The following is a 15,983-nucleotide window of genomic DNA, read 5'->3' on the forward strand; positions in this document are numbered from 1 at the left end:
TTCACGTTCCATAAATGCCAAATTATTTTGTGTGTGAGAGAAATGTGATATAAAATTTAAGAAAGAAAATAAGAACTGGGGCATATGCATAGGTCCTCCTTAACAAAAGGGGTTTGTTTCTTATTTATGACACATTCTAGGAGTTGTTATCCTCATTACAAATAAGTAGTGTAATGGGATGGAGGGGGGCGAGTTGTGCATAAAAACATATTGGCAGACTTCCACTTGAATGCTAATCTTTTTGGGCCTCTTTTAATAGGTTGCAAAGTGTCCAGCATTATGTTCAAAAATGTAAATGTACTGTACCAAAATTATATGTAATCTAGATTCCCCTCCATCTGTAAAGTAACAATAGACAAGGTGAAAACTGGTGTTCTGAACATATTTTCAGTTTCTAAAATTCCAGGTATTTACATCAAAGAAATATTGGAAAGAAGTCATTAGTAAATTAATTTGCTTAATAGAAATGGTGAATACAGGGTCCTTTGTAAAGAAAACCTGAATTAATACATTTTACTTCAGAGACCATGGAATTTCAAGAGAGAGACTGGTTAACCCATTGTATAGTTCTAAAGTGATTCAGAAATGTAAAATTAACAGCACTATAGAACCAGAGTAGCTACAGTTGTCCTACTGAGAATTTTTCATGTTACTGTCTGTTCACTGTTTCTTGCTAGTGCAGATAAGGGAAATGAGATAAAATGTGTGACAATTCAACAAGAACAGACTTTTATGTACTCAGCTAATTAAATATTAAGACCCTTCTACTTATGAAATGATACAACAACTGGAATAGTTGAATGGTTGTCATGTTTCCATAACAGTAAAAAATTATCCTCACTTTTCAAGTACAAGTGGGGGACCTGCAAAGACATGAGGGGGGGGATATCATTTCCCCCTCTCCCACTGTTTCCTTTTCCCCTCCCTGACCTTTCCTCTTTTATTCCTTTGTTCTCTTTTTCCCACCCACCAGCCAACTAACCTTTATCTGCCCCCCATGATTTAACTTTGCTCCTTCCCTCCCCCTGACATTAATGAAAACTCTGGCCCAATTATGTTGTGCTGGTTGCCAGGCCCAGTTACAATGTGGGGTATCCTCAAGGCCTTATGGGGGGCACTTCACTTTACTCTGTATCCCTCTTCCCACACAGTATCCCTCTTTCCCTCCTGGCTGCTCCAGTATCCACTCCACTTCAGCTGTTTTCTTCTCTTCTTCCCACCCGTCAACCTACCTACTTTTTATATGTCCGCCATCTTCATCTATATTATTTATTTATTTAGTTCATTTATACCTGCCTTTCTCTACAAAGGGAACCCAAAGCAGCTTACACCATTTTCCTTACCTCCATTTTATCTTTACAACAGCCCTGTGAGGAAAACTAAGCTGAGAATGGGTGATTGACTTTGGGTCACACAGGGCAGATTGGGGATTTAAACCTGCGTCTCTCAGAGCCTAGACTGAAATTAACCACTACACCACACTTATTTTCATGGGGTGGCTGCTGTTGAAGGGTAGCAAGCAGCTGGGCCTGGGTGAGTCATGCAGATTGCATGTTCCTCTGTGGTTGCTGCCAGGGCTGGCCCCACTGAGTATTCTCTCAAAGACCCAAACAGCCCTGAAAGGGCCCTACTGCTACCTTTTACTGACAGAAAACAAGACTCATTGGCAGTACTGTTGTGGATGCCTAGCAATGGCCACAGGGCATTTATTTCTTAAAGTTATAGGTGATGCTTCTGTTTTGAGGGGTTTTTTTTAAACACCCCCAGTGGGTGTGGGTTTTTTTATTTTTAGATTTTTTTTTTGGCAAGCCTGGTGCTTTTCTCAAGTTTGAGGAAAGATTTCTGTGGTATGTTCTGGGCCCAGACTCTGGATTTAAGTATCCACAGATGGGGACACATTGAAGAGTAGATATATTGATAGTGATAGATTGACAGATTCTGTAGTAGTAGTTTTGATCCATCAGTTTTTTTCATACATTCTGAGAGAGTCTGTAATCTACAGAGAATGGGAGGTGGGGGTCAATGTGCTGTGAAGAGTAGCAGTTGTCAGATAATCGTGATAATTTTTAAAGGTTAGTGAGCAGATTAATGTCTATTATACTGTTTGTAATTAAAGAGCGTGCCTTGACCTGGTAACCCAGGCAAGCCTGATCTCAGAAGCTAAGTAGGGTCAGCCTTGGTTAGTAATTGAATGGCAGACCTCCAGCAAAGTCCAGCGTTGCAGAGACAGGCAAAGGCAAACTACCTTTGTTAGACTCTTGCCATGAAAACTTTGCCAGGAGTTGCCATAAGTCAGCTATTGGTCACTCTCCGCCACCGATTAAACAGCATAGACTATACATTGAAAGTTTCTGAATATACCCGAAGATAGCGTCACTTTAGTAGAATGAATTGGGAAGGAAAAGAATGAGGTCAGACAGAGAGTCTGCACTGCTGAAGCACAAACTTTAGAATGTTGTGTATATATAATATTAATAAGCATGTCTAGCAAAAACCACTCATCGTTTTGGCTTGCAAAACCTGGATTAGGTGGTGCATTATGCAAAGTAGCTCACTGAATTGCTAATGTCTTCTATCCCTTGTAATCCTTTTATTAAAGGATGAAGGGAGGGCACACATTTGAACTCTACTTTTTGAAGCATTTGTAGTAAATTAAAGAATATGGGCAGATTTCTTTACCCTTCTTAATGAAGGCTGTCTCCTCCCTTATTATAGAGAGGGCATCCACTTAAACTTTTGTTTAGTCTGAATCTTTAAGCAAATTCTTCAGTTAAATTTTTAAATTAGCACAAACGGTCCTTCTAACAATGCTGGCTTATTTTCAATAAATATGCAGTGTATTGAAAGAGAAATTATTGCTGCTGTTGATTTTTTTAAAGCAACATAAAACATACCATCTCACAGTGTACTTGACTTTTCTTTTGCTCTGTAATGACATCAAGAAGTGAGCTGTGGCTCATGAAAGCTCATACTCTACCACAAATTTTGTTAGTCTTATAGGTGCTACTGGACTCTTGCTCTTTTCTACTGCTACAGGCAGACTAACACGGCTACCCATCTTGATCTATCTTGTTTAATTACTGATTGCTTTCTTTGACCACTAGTAAGTTTCTACCATATTGTACCTAAGTCATGATTGAAGATTGGCCACAAGCCAGGATGTGAATATTTAATTTAAGTGGGCTTGCAAACCATGGCTCTTATGAACTACAGTTAAGCATTATATCTGAACCATGGCAAGGAAGCTTCCCCTCTTCAGCTTTTGTGCAGCTGGGCTCTGAGAAGGCGCAGGAAAGGTTGCTGCTAGAGCAATGAGTCTTTTTCTGTTGCCTTCCTTAACTGCTGGGGGGAATTTGCTGAAGTCACTGTGTGGGAGGACAGTGTTTGGGGCTGTGTGAGTGTGTAGAGCCTGCTGTAAAGTGGTGCGAGTTGGAGTAAGTGTTTCTGTTTGTCTTTTTTGCCTGAGTTGGAGCTGATTGCAGAGGGGGATTGTTACTAATTGGAGAGTGTCTGTTTTGCCTGGGGCTAACTGCTGGCCCAACCCTCTACTGACTGAGACTTGAATTGAATTAGGCACCTCCTCACCAGAGGCACATCACAGCCACCTGGGCTCTGAGAAGGAGAAGGAAAGGGACCTGCAGCTAGAAGAGTATGCTTGGAATATACTTGGAAGGCAATGATGTCGACAGAAGGCCCCTTTCCAGTCACCTGCATGGAGTGTGCCATGTTTGTTTTCCTCCTAGAAGAGAAGATGGAGGAGAGTGAAGAGGGCATCGGCCACATGGAAGTGGAAGAAAACGGAAGGTGGTGGACATTGGGGACTCTCTGCTCAGGGGTATGAAATGTCATGTGTCCAGACCATATCCCCTACTCCGAGAGATGTGTTGCTTGCCAGGAGCCAGAATTCAGGATATTACAGACCGACTGCCGAAACTGATTAGACCGACTGATCAGTACCTGGTTGTGGTGGTGCATGTGGGAAAGAATGACATGGCTGCAAATACCATTGCAAGAATTAAAGAGGATTATCAAGCTCTTAGAAGGCAGTTGAAGATAGTGGGGGCACAGGTGGTATTCTCTTCTATCCTTTCTGTCAAATAAGAGGAATGCAAAGGGAGTAGACCGTACTCGAGGTGAATCGTTGGCTGAGGTGGTAGTGCCGGCAGGAGTGCTTTGGGTTCTGGGACCACGGAACAAGTTTTCTTAGAGAAAGCCTTCTAGCACATGATGGGCTTCACCTCTCAAGGTCAGGGAAGAAAATGTTTGGAAAGAACCTGAAGAGCTTCATCAGGAGAGCTTTGAACTGTTGCCACAAGGAGAAGGGGACGATCAACAAGGGAATTCAGTGAAGAAGTGATAACAGCGGGGGCCCACCTGGGTAGGACAGATCAAACAAAGGGTAGAAGGCTACAAGTGCCTATATACCAATGCCCAAAGTATGGGTAATAAGAAGAAAGATCTTGAGCTTCTCTTACAAACAGAGGACTACAATATAGTAGGAATTACTGAGACTTGGTGAACAGAGAGCTCCAGAATAAGCTAAGGGAGAAAAAGGAAATGTTCAGGAAATGGAGAGAAAGATAGACCTCTAAATAGGAATTTATGAAGGTTACTAGGTAATGCAAATCAACCATCAGAGAAGCCAAAGCTCAGTATGATCTGGGTCTGGTCAGGAGGGCTCACTACAATAAGAAAAACTTCTACAGATTTGTGAGAAGCAAACGCAAGGTAAAAGAGGCAATTGGACTGCTGTTGGGTGTGGAAGGAGAAACTAATAAAGAACAGAGAAAAAGCAGACAGGCTTAATGACTTTTTGCCTCTGTTTTCTCCTTGAAGAACTTGAGCACATCTAGAGATGGTAGTAGACACAACAGGACACCTGGGGGGCTAGTTGACATTGACAGAGAGGTTGTGGAGAGGCACCTGGCTGCACTGGATGAATACAAATCTCCTGGGCTGGATGGTGTACACCCAAGAGTGCTCAAAGAACTTTCTAAAGAACTTGCAGAGCCTCTTTCCATCTTCAAGGCCTCCTGGAGGACTGAGGAGGTGCCACAAGATTGGAGAAGAGCAAATGTTATCCCAATCTTTAAGAAAGGGAAGAAAGATGACCCGGGAAACTACAGGCTGATCAGTCTGACTTCTGTTGCTGGGAAGATATTAGAGCAGATTTTAAAGGGATCGATCTGTAAGCATCTGAAGGATCGCTTAGTGATCTGGGGAAGTCAACATGGTTTCATCCCCAACAGATCTTGTCAGACCAACCTGGTTTCCTTCTTTGATCGAGTGACGAGCTTACTGGATTGTGGGAACTCTGTCGATGTGATTTACCTGGATTTCAGTAAAGTTTTTGACAAGGTTCCCCATGACATTCTAATGGGTAAACTGGAAGACTGCGGACTGGACTATAGGACAGTTCGGTGAATAGGGAACTGGTTAGAGGACTGCATCCAAAGAGTGGTGGTCAATGGCGTTTCATCAGATTGGAGGGAGGTGTCTAGTGGGGTGCCACAGGGCTTGGTTTTGGGCCTGGTACTTTTCAATATTTTTATCAATGATCTGGATGAAGGGGTAAATGGGCTGCTCATTAAATTTGCTGATGATACCAAATTGGGAGGAGTGGCAAACATTCAAGAAGACAGAGTTAAAATTCAACAAGACCTGAATACTCTAGAGAAGTTGGCGGTTGTGAACAGGATGCAATTCAACATAGATAAGTGTACAGTATTATATCTGGGCCACAAAAATGTGAAGCACAAATACAGGATGCAGGATACACTTCTGGGTAGCAGTGTATTCAAAAGAGATCTTGGAGTAAGAGTGGACTGTAAACTAAATCTGAGCAGTCAGTGTGATGCGGTGGCAAAAAAAGCAAACTCAGTCTTGGGTTGTATCAGAAGGGCCATTGCATCGAAATCGCAGGAGGTCATAGTCCCTCTCTATGCTGCCTTGGTCAGGCTGCACCTGGAGTACTGTGTGCAGTTCTGGAGGCCTCACTTCAAAAAGGATGTGGACAAAATTGAGAGGGTGCAGAAGAGAGTGACGAGAGTGTTTAGTTTGGAGAAGAGGAGATTGAGGGGGACATGATTGCTCTCTTTAAATATTTGAAAAGCTGTCATTTGGAGGAGGGCAAGGAGCTGTTCCAGTTGGCAGCAGAAGATAGGACTTGAAGCAACAAAAGGTACCAGCTGGATATTAGGAAAAACGTTTTCATGGTCAGAGTAGTTCAAAGGTGGAATCAGCTGCCTAGGGAGGTGGTGAACTCCCCTTCACTGACAGTTTTCAAGAAGAGGCTGGATCAATATTTGTTAGGGATGCTTTAGGCTCATCCTGCATTGGGTAAGGGATTGGACTAGAAGGTCTGTATGGCCCCTTCCAACTCTGTGATTCTGTGAAGCCCATCCGGGGGGTGACGGCAGTGAGACTGGACTCTGCCCTGCCTGCCTCTGCCCAGTAGTAGCCTCCTTGCTGGCATTCTTGCCTCCCCTGTAGTATGTGAGGATGTTGCCAAGCCAGCCAGGAACTGAGCAGGCTGGCAAGGATGCTGCTGTCAAGCAGAGGCAGGCCAGGCAGGTGGTGACTAGGGGTGTGCAACCCGAAAAGATTCAGGTTTCCCACTTTGGGTTTACCTGAAGTGGGGAAAAGATCCAGAAATGCTGCTTCGGATTAGGGTTTCCAGGTCGCTTCGGTATGCTCCATAAAGATTCAGAGCATACTGAAGTGACGGGGGAGGGGGGAGGCTGCCCTCACCTTTAAACACCCACACCCCACCCCACTTACCTTGTGCTGCCAGGGCTTTCTCTTCTGCTGGCGCAGCTAGCCGACAGTCAGGGCCTTCCCTCCTGCCGCCGTCGCGGCTGGCTGGCAAAGAGGGCCTTCCCTCCTGCTGCCGTCACTGACGGCCGGCAGATAGGGACAGCCTTCCCTTCTGCCAGTGCAAGGTAAGTGGGGGGAGGAAGGGTGGGAGGGAATGGTTAGGTTTAAAGGGCGCTGCTGTTCGCAAAAGGGCCCTTTAAACTTACCCCCCCCCGGGTCCCCGAAGCTTCCCGTAGCATTCCGAATGCTTTGGGCCGCTTTGCTTAGGGATTTCCGATGCTGGCCCCGATTCGGAAATCCCGAAGCTTTCTGTATTGGGTCCGATTCGGATATTTTACCCAAATCGGATTCCCGAAGCACACACCCCTAGTGGTGACAAGGCCAGACTCCACACTGCCTGCTTCTGCACAGTGGCACAGTCCTTGCCAACTTGCTCACCTCCCGCTATGATAGATGAGAATGTTGCCTGACCAGCAAGGCGGCAGCAGCAGTCCGAGGCCTGACCTCTTTCTTCACTGGACTTGTGGGGGTGGTGTGCTCAGAAAAGGCAGGTTACCAACACACTGGATTTTTCCCAGTGTCCATAATGGCTAATCTGCCCACAGCCACTTGAACAGATACCTGAAGTGAATTCTCACCAAGGTTTTTCATATGTTAAGAGAAGAAAGAAAAAATGTGAATAGTGGGGGAAAGGTCCTAGTTTGTGACATTTATATGCAAAACTCAGAGGTGTACAGATAAGCACATGATCATTCACTGCATGTCTAAATGGTGATTGTTTACAGAATCTGTAAAACCTATCAGATCTGTTGAGCTAGCTAATGCTGTAGCCGTGTTAATCTGTTGTAGCAAAATAAAACAGAAGTCCAGTGGTAGCTTGAAGATTAATAACATTTATTTCAGTATGAGCATCCATGTGACTCATGAACGCTTACATTGAAATAAATGTTAGGCCTAGTTGTTTAAGATGCCATTGCCTTTGCTGAAGAAGTAGTTGTTTTAATCAGTCAAATAGCTCTTTCTTGCTGCTGCTCCAGGTATTATGTAATTCTCATAATTTGTTTTGTGCTGTGGTTAGTCAACTTCTGCAACAAGTCAGAGGAAATTTACAGAGATGAAGCTAGGTCCTGTGAGGAAAAGCTGAAAGAAACCACATTTAAATTGGACAAAAGGGTGACAAATCAAAGAACTACTTAAGGCTTTCTCAATAGCTTGCACGTGCACAGTAGACCACATCTCAAAGTCAGCTTAATTTTAAAAGTGGTTTGTTTGTTATGGGACATTTAGAGGTTATAAAATGTTGCTGGGCATATGAAGCTTGTGCAGTTTGTCTCACAGCCAGAAGGAAGATTCTGGTTTGGACCAGAGAGAGATGACGTACAGGTCCACTGTGCTTGAAAAGGAGCGTTTGGGCTTCTGTTTCATAAGCACAGCCACTTGCTTTTGAAACAAAGGTTTGCAAGTGCAGTTCGTACTGTGGCATGTAAAGGGAGAAGTCTACTCCTGAAAGACCTTGCAAAGTAGTTACTCCATGTTACTTTCCCCCTCTCAAATACAAAAGGCAGGCATCTCATATCTCTGAACCAGTTTATATTTTATTTTTCGTGCTTGTAGATACCAAGCAACAGGTTGTGTTTCATGGCCATTTTGGACATAATACAGAGGCAAACCCAAATTCATTACCAGTCTTCCCAGAGTCTCCTCTCAGAGCTCACCCTATTCCTCCTCCTCCTTCTTGGCCTTGTGAGCCCTGTGAGACTGGCAGCCCACTTTTGAGTCCTAAAACAGAGAGAAATATTCCTAGAAACATCTTAGGGGATAGATTGACAAAGGAAAATGCACAAAAGCTGTTAGCAGCCATACTGGTCCAAAATCAACTATGGTTTGTTAAAGGAAAATGCACAATATGAAGCAAAAACGAAAGTGTTAAAAAGGACATTTATTTTGAGTGAGAAATATATTCTGAAAATGGATATGCCATCCTAGAAAAAGTATTTTTTTTATAATTACATATTCAAATAATTGGCAATGTATACAATTTACGTTGTATAGTTGGATGTGCTGCTTATGTAAATACGGAGTTGAACATTATTCTCTTACAATTTTGTGTTGCTTTCCTTTTGTTGTATTAATATGTTGGCTCTTGTACAAAAAAGGCTACAAGTTGTTGGAAAGCAAAATTATAGAATAGGCAATCCCTAACCAAGCCTAAGAAACTAGCATTTGCCTAGTTTGTGAGGCTTGCAGATTGTCCCTGAGGCAGCCTTTCACAGGCGTTTATATGTACAACCGGTTTAAAAAAAAAAGGAATAAGCAGCCAACAGTGTGTGCTGTAACCAGTCCTGTCTTTGTTGCTGACTGTGGCACAGCAGTAACTGAATCTTCCAAATGTTATTTGTGTGCAGCCTGGACAGCCCCGTATAATGTAGTGACAAGTATTTAAGGACTGGTACAGAAGACACCTTCCTATATGTCTCATTTTTTACCAGAGCACTAAATGGATGTTGTGAAAAGCAGTGTTACTAAAGAGAGGTGGACAACCTAGGCATTGAAAATCGTTTTTGTTGTTTTTTTGGTTCCGTAAATCTTTACCATAATTTCATATATTTATCTACTTGAAGCTTTCTCAGTGTGAAAATTGCCCCATATCTAAAAAAACCTACAGTAATTAGCACTTTTGTTTGGTAGTGTAAAAATATGAGGTTAATAAAAGTAAAATTTGACATTACTGTAATTGGTTTAATGCATAAGCTGTTCTATCAGAATTGAGATTTCCATTAAAATTCCGTTGAATTTTCTAGGAAGATGTGGAAACAGGAGTACATCTTGATCCATCTACCAAGGAAGTTCAGTATAACCCAACGTTTGATACCATGTTTGCGCCTGAGGTAAATAATTATTTTTTAACAATAGTTTATTATATTGTTGTTCAAAACAAATCCTGAAAGGAATAACATAAATTATTGACTCATATATGAAAATAAATCTTTAAAAAACAATGTGATGCCTGTTATAGTTAACTATAAATGACTCTTAAGTTCTTGAGATATTTTCATACATATTGATCTGAAGCTAAGCAACACTCGGTAGAATGTTCCCATTTATGTCTCATTTTGTACCTCTGCAACGTACTTACTTTAAATGATGTAATGAAATGAACATTACACTTTGATAAAATAAGGCTTGACCTGTGGAATTAAAAATAGCCTATTCTCTTAACAAAGCAGTAATTTGCAGTAAGAGCAGGACAGTGAGTTGTCATAATATGAAATTCACATTTCAAGTGGGATAGCCTAGTGATCATTCATTCCTCTTGTTTGCTTTCTTGAGGCATAATGAGGATGCTCTGTACTTAAGGGGGTTAACCCTGGCTATATTCTTTAGATGTAAACCATGTGCATTCTCTTTCAGTGGGGGAAGCCATCCAAACTGGCTAGATCACGTCTCCTCTCACTCCAGGCAAGGCTATGCACATTTTTGTAGGACCCTGGGAAGAAGTGCCTCAATTTTGAATAGCCCTGCTCCTCTAGGAGGACATTAGAGCCTAGCTCTATCTATTCAATGGAAGAGAATAATTCTCTCATTGGACGACCAGATCTCAACCACAATAGATAACATTCCTTCTAAAAAGATCCAAGGGCCTGGATTTATGCAGAAAAAAGACCACACAAGGGATAAACCCTCCCCGTCTGAGGCTTCAGGCGAAGGGGAAGGGCAGATGGAAGCCGCATTCCTTGCAAAACAGGCAGGAGAAAGGGGACTTCCGGTTTGGGATTCATGGAGGTCTAACGCAGCTCCATTTGCGGAGCTGACCGGACTGCCGTTTTAAGCGGCCGGCGGGGTGAAAATAGCCCGCGGCCGACTGCTCTCAGGCGGAGAGCAGGCAAAGAACACTCAAGACCCTAGGGTGAGTTAGATCTCGGACTAGGGGGGGCTCTGTGCAACGGGTCCCCTCCCGATCCTTGAGGTCCCACCTTGCGACGGGTCGGCTTCAATCTCTGCGGCAGTTTTGGGGCCAATTTGGCTGGCATAAGACCTACATACCCAAGCTTCGATTGGGGGAAGAAGTGGAAAGGAGAACTTGAAATCGAAACAGCGATTACAACCCGAGGAAAGTGAAGGGAAGGTAAAGATCACTATCTTCCGATACGGGACAGATTGATAAAAACAGAGAGGAAAAAAAGTAGATTTTTAAACTGCAACAGACTAGCGAAAAGGAGGGGAAGCTTCGGCAGGAGTTGTATTTGAAAAGAGACTAAGTTTAAAGAAGTTATTAAAGAAATCGGACTATTGTTTTGTGGCTTTGGAGCTGTGAGAAAAAGACACCATCGCGAGATCTGCTGTGGGAAGACGGGAGACAGGAAGTGCGTAACAACAATAGAGTGGCTGGAGAGAAGCGGCCCTTGCTGGAGGGCAGGAAGAAGGGAATCGCCATCTTTGAGAGGGGAAGGGTCGCGGCCTCAGCGGAAAAGGAAGTAGGCCATATTGGATTATAAAATCATAGAGAGACCATAGAGAAAAGACGCCCGACATTTTGGACCCTTTAAAAGCAATTTATGCAAGAAGACCGGGACATTTGAAATAAAAAAGGTACCAAATTTAACGCCACGGAGCTAAGGAAGAGAGCGGACTCGTGGGAGCGAGCCAAAGCAAGCCCCACGATGTCGAAGAAAGAGTGGCAATCGGCAATAGAAAACCTGGATAAAAAACTTTTGGAGGTGATTAAAGAATTCAAAGACATGAAATTGGAGCTGATCAAAGAGGTTAAACAGACAGTTAAATCGGAGCTGTCAGAAGTAAAATCGGAGCTGTCAGAAGTGAAGAAAGGTTTTAAAATACAAAGTGAATTACAAGGGACGCAGCAGAGAGTTAAAACAGTAGAAGGAGCGATGGAGAACTTAGCAGATACGCAACAAACAGAGATGAGGCTGATGAGGGGAAGGATGGCGGTTGCGGAAAGTAGACATATGGAGAAGCAGCTGAGATTTCGCGGTCTGCCGGAAATGGAAGGAAAGTCAGCGCAAGAACAGATGACGGAGGTGTTAGCTGAATACCTGGGGAAGGAGGAGGAGGATGTTGTGGCTATCCTAGATGTGGCATATCGTGTGAATTCGAGAATTGCAACCCAGAGGAAAGTACCAAGAGACGTGATTGTACAATTTACAACAAGAAACATGAAAGAGAAGATTGTGACTAAACAGTTTCAAGATCCATTGGAGATCGATGGCAAGACAATCATTATAATGAAGGAACTACCCAGATCAGTGTTACTAGATCGGAAAAAATATAAAGCGCTAATCCAGATGAAGGACATGAAAATCAGGTACAGATGGGAGCTCCCAGAGGGTTTGTCCTTCGAATTTGGAGGTGCCAAAAAGCGTATCAGATCTGAGCGGGAGATGGAGCGATTTATAAGGGACAATGAAAAAGACTTACCAACAAGATTATGAATATGGAGTGTAAAGTATTATCTTGGAATGTAAATGGACTAAACTCACCGAATAAGAGAAAAAATATTTTTCACTGGCTATTAAAACAAAAATGTGATATTGTTTGTTTGCAAGAGACTCATATTCGAAAACAGGATGTAAAATATTTAAAACTGGGAAAAGTGGGCAAGGACTTTGTAGCGGCCTCAAGTAAGAAAAAAAGAGGAGTGGTGTTGTATGTAAAAGAGGAGCTACAACCAAAATTCATAATGAAAGATGTGGAAGCCAGATTCGTAGCAGTGGAATGTACTTGGAACTTAAAGAGAGTGTTGGTAGTCAGAATTTATGCACCTAACGGTGCAAAAGAGAGCTTCTTTGAGGATTTGAGGAAGCATTTAGACGATCTTTCATATGATCAGATAATTCTTGCTGGAGACTTCAATGGAGTGACAGACTTGGAACTGGATAAAAAGACTACAATGGCACAAAAGAAAAGAGGACTATTACCAAAGCTCTTTTTTGAGTTGATTCAACAAGAGACTCTTGAAGATGTATGGAGGAGAGAATATCCTAAAAGTAGACAGTTTACTTTTTATTCTGCAAGGCACTCCACACTATCAAGAATTGACATGATTTGGGCCTCAAAAGATTTGGCGTTATGGACTAAGGATGTAGAAATAATGCCGATGGTAGGCTCAGATCATAACCCAATTATGTGGAAATTAGGGAAAAGGAGAAAAAGGAAAGCATGGAGAATAAATGAGGACTTGCTACAGGAAAAAGAGAATATGGAAATATTGAGAAGAGAGACAAAGTTTTTCATACAATACAACGTGAATAAAGAAGTACCAACTGATAAAGTTTGGGATGCTTATAAGGCGGTTATAAGGGGCATACTAATGGACTTAAATGGTAGAGCAAGAAAGAAGAAAGAGGAGAAGAGACAAGAGATTGAGGAGAAAATAAAAGCTAAGGAAATACAGTTTAAAAAGAGACCAGGGAAAAAGAAATTATACCAGGAAATTAAAATATTGCAAGAACAGCTAACAGCAATGAGTAATAAAGAATTGGAGTGGAATCTCAAAAAGCTGAATCAGAAAGCGTTTGAGGGTGCAAATAAACCTGGGAAGTACCTGGCATGGCAACTGAAGAAGAGAAGGGAAAAGAAAATAATAAATAAAATTTGTGAAGATGACAAAACGTATTTGGAACAGACTACCATTAGTAGAGCCTTTTATAAATTCTGCGCTAAACTGTACAACAAGAAAGAAGTAAATAAAGATTCAATAGCGTCATATCTGGAGAAAATGACACTTCCAGAAATCTCGGACGCTCGGAGAAGTAAATTGAACAGTGAGGTAATGGATGAGGAAATAAGTAAGGCAATACAATCTGCAAATTTAGGAAAGGCGCCAGGGCCAGATGGACTTACAGCTAAATTTTATAAGACTATGGCTAATGAGCTGGCACCATTCCTAAAAGAGGTGATCAATGGAGTTTTAAAGGATCAACGGATTCCAGGTACCTGGAATGAAGCGAATATATCATTGATCCCTAAAGAAGGCCAAGACTTGACAAACGTGAAAAATTACAGACCTATATCGTTACTCAACAATGACTATAAAATTTTTGCGAAGATACTGGCGGAGAGACTGAAGGGGTGGCTTTCGGAAGTTATAGAGGAGGAGCAAGCAGGCTTTTTGCCAGACAGACAAATAAGAGACAATTTAAGGACAGTGATTGATGCTATTGAATATTATGATAAGCGTTGTGATAAAGAGGTTGGTTTCTTCTTTGTTGACGCTGAAAAAGCATTTGACAATTTAAACTGGGACTTTATGTTTGCCACTATGGAAAAGCTACAATTAGGAGAAAGATTCATCAGAGCAATCAAGGAAATTTACAGAGACCAGACTGCAGCAATTGTGGTGAATGATGAACTGACTAAGAAACTGATTATAAGTAAAGGAACAAGACAAGGTTGCCCGTTGTCTCCACTGTTGTTCATTTTAGTATTGGAGATCCTGATGATACAAATAAGACAAGACGAGGAAATTCGAGGAATAAAAATAAAGGACTATTCATACAAGGTCAGAGCATTTGCAGACGATATAATGTTAATCGTAGAGGACCCATTGGAGAACATGCCAAAAGTGATAGACAAGATCAAGGAGTTTGGAGACTTGGCAGGTTTCTATATTAACAAAAAGAAGTCAAAGATATTATGTAAAAATATGACTAAGCAGAAACAACAATTGTTAATGGAAACAACGGACTGTGAAGTAACAAGTAAGGTGAAATACTTGGGAATTGAACTGACTGCAAAGAATATAGATTTATTCAAGAATAATTATGAAAAACTATGGACTCAGATAGAGAGAGATTTGATTAAATGGAATAGGCTCAATTTGTCATGGTTGGGTAGGATTGCAGCAGTTAAAATGAATGTGTTACCAAGAGTGATGTTTTTGCTACAGACAATACCAATCATCAGAGACTCTAAACAATTTGAAAAATAGCAGAGGAAAATATCAGACTTTGTATGGGCAGGCAAGAAGCCTCGAGTGAAAATGAAAGTTTTTACAAGATGCAAAGGAAAGAGGCGGAATGCAACTGCCCAATCTGAGACTTTACCACGATGCAATCTGCCTAGTTTGGCTGAAAGAGTGGATGACATTAAAGAACAAGAAATTATTAGCCCTAGAGGGATATAAAAAAATATTTGGATGGCACGCATACCTATGGTACGACAAAGTAAAGGTCAACTCGATGTTCCTGCACCATTTTGTACGGGAGAAGTCTATACACAATCTGGAAGAAGTACAGAAATTATCTACAAGAAGGAACTCCCTGGTGGGTGGTTCCATATGAGGTGATAGACCCGAGAGCTGTTGATAATGAACGACAATGTTTAACTTACAAAGAAATAACTAAAACTGAAGCAGCTAAACTTAGAATAAAGACGCAAGAGGAACTATCACCTAATTACGATTGGTTCCAGTATAGACAGATTAGAGACTTGTATAACTCGGACTCTGTAAAGGGAGGTATACGAATAGAGAACTTGGAACTAGAGCAGACCCTTCTTAAAGAGGACAAGAAAAGAATATCCAAGGTATACCAAGTACTGTTGAAATGGTATACCGAGGATGAGACAGTTAAAACACAAATGGTGAAATGGGCTATAAATTTTAATAAAGAAATAACAATGGAGGCATGGGAATACTTGTGGAAGACTACAATAAAGACAACGACATGTACAAATATCAAAGAGAACATCTACAAAATGATCTATCGTTGGTACATGACACCAAAGAAGATTGCGCTAGGGAATTTGAACACTTCTAATAAATGCTGGAAATGTAGGAAGCATGAGGGCTCCCTCTATCATATGTGGTGGTCGTGTGAGGTAGCCAGGCAGTACTGGGGGGTAATAATAAGAGAAATGAGTGAAATTTTACAATTTCAAATCAATAAGAACCCAGAACTCCTGCTACTGAACTTGGGAATGGAGGGAATTCCAGCCCATCACAGGACGCTGATATTTTACATGACGGCAGCAGCTAGACTTTTGTATGCGCAAAAATGGAAAGTACAAGAAGTGCCAACTATCGAAGATTGGATCTACAAATTGCTGTACATGGCCGAAATGGACAAGATGACAAGAAAACTGAGAAATCTGGACTCAGGGCAGTTTAACACAGACTGGGAGAAGCTGAAACAATATTTGGAGAAGAA

General features: G+C 41.8%; 1 protein-coding gene across 1 annotated transcript in view; it reads left to right on the top strand.

Moving 5' to 3' along the window:
* The window catches only part of CDC40 (cell division cycle 40), a 67,126-nt gene that overhangs the window by 14,446 nt on the left and 36,697 nt on the right, over positions 1-15,983 (top strand). Inside the window, exon 2 of the mRNA XM_055000731.1 lies at positions 9,618-9,704. Coding sequence (XP_054856706.1) covers positions 9,618-9,704 — 87 coding nt within the window. The remainder of the gene's footprint in view (positions 1-9,617; positions 9,705-15,983) is intronic.

Source organism: Eublepharis macularius, chromosome 1 (assembly GCF_028583425.1).
Source record: "Eublepharis macularius isolate TG4126 chromosome 1, MPM_Emac_v1.0, whole genome shotgun sequence".
NCBI lineage: Eukaryota > Metazoa > Chordata > Lepidosauria > Squamata > Eublepharidae > Eublepharis > Eublepharis macularius.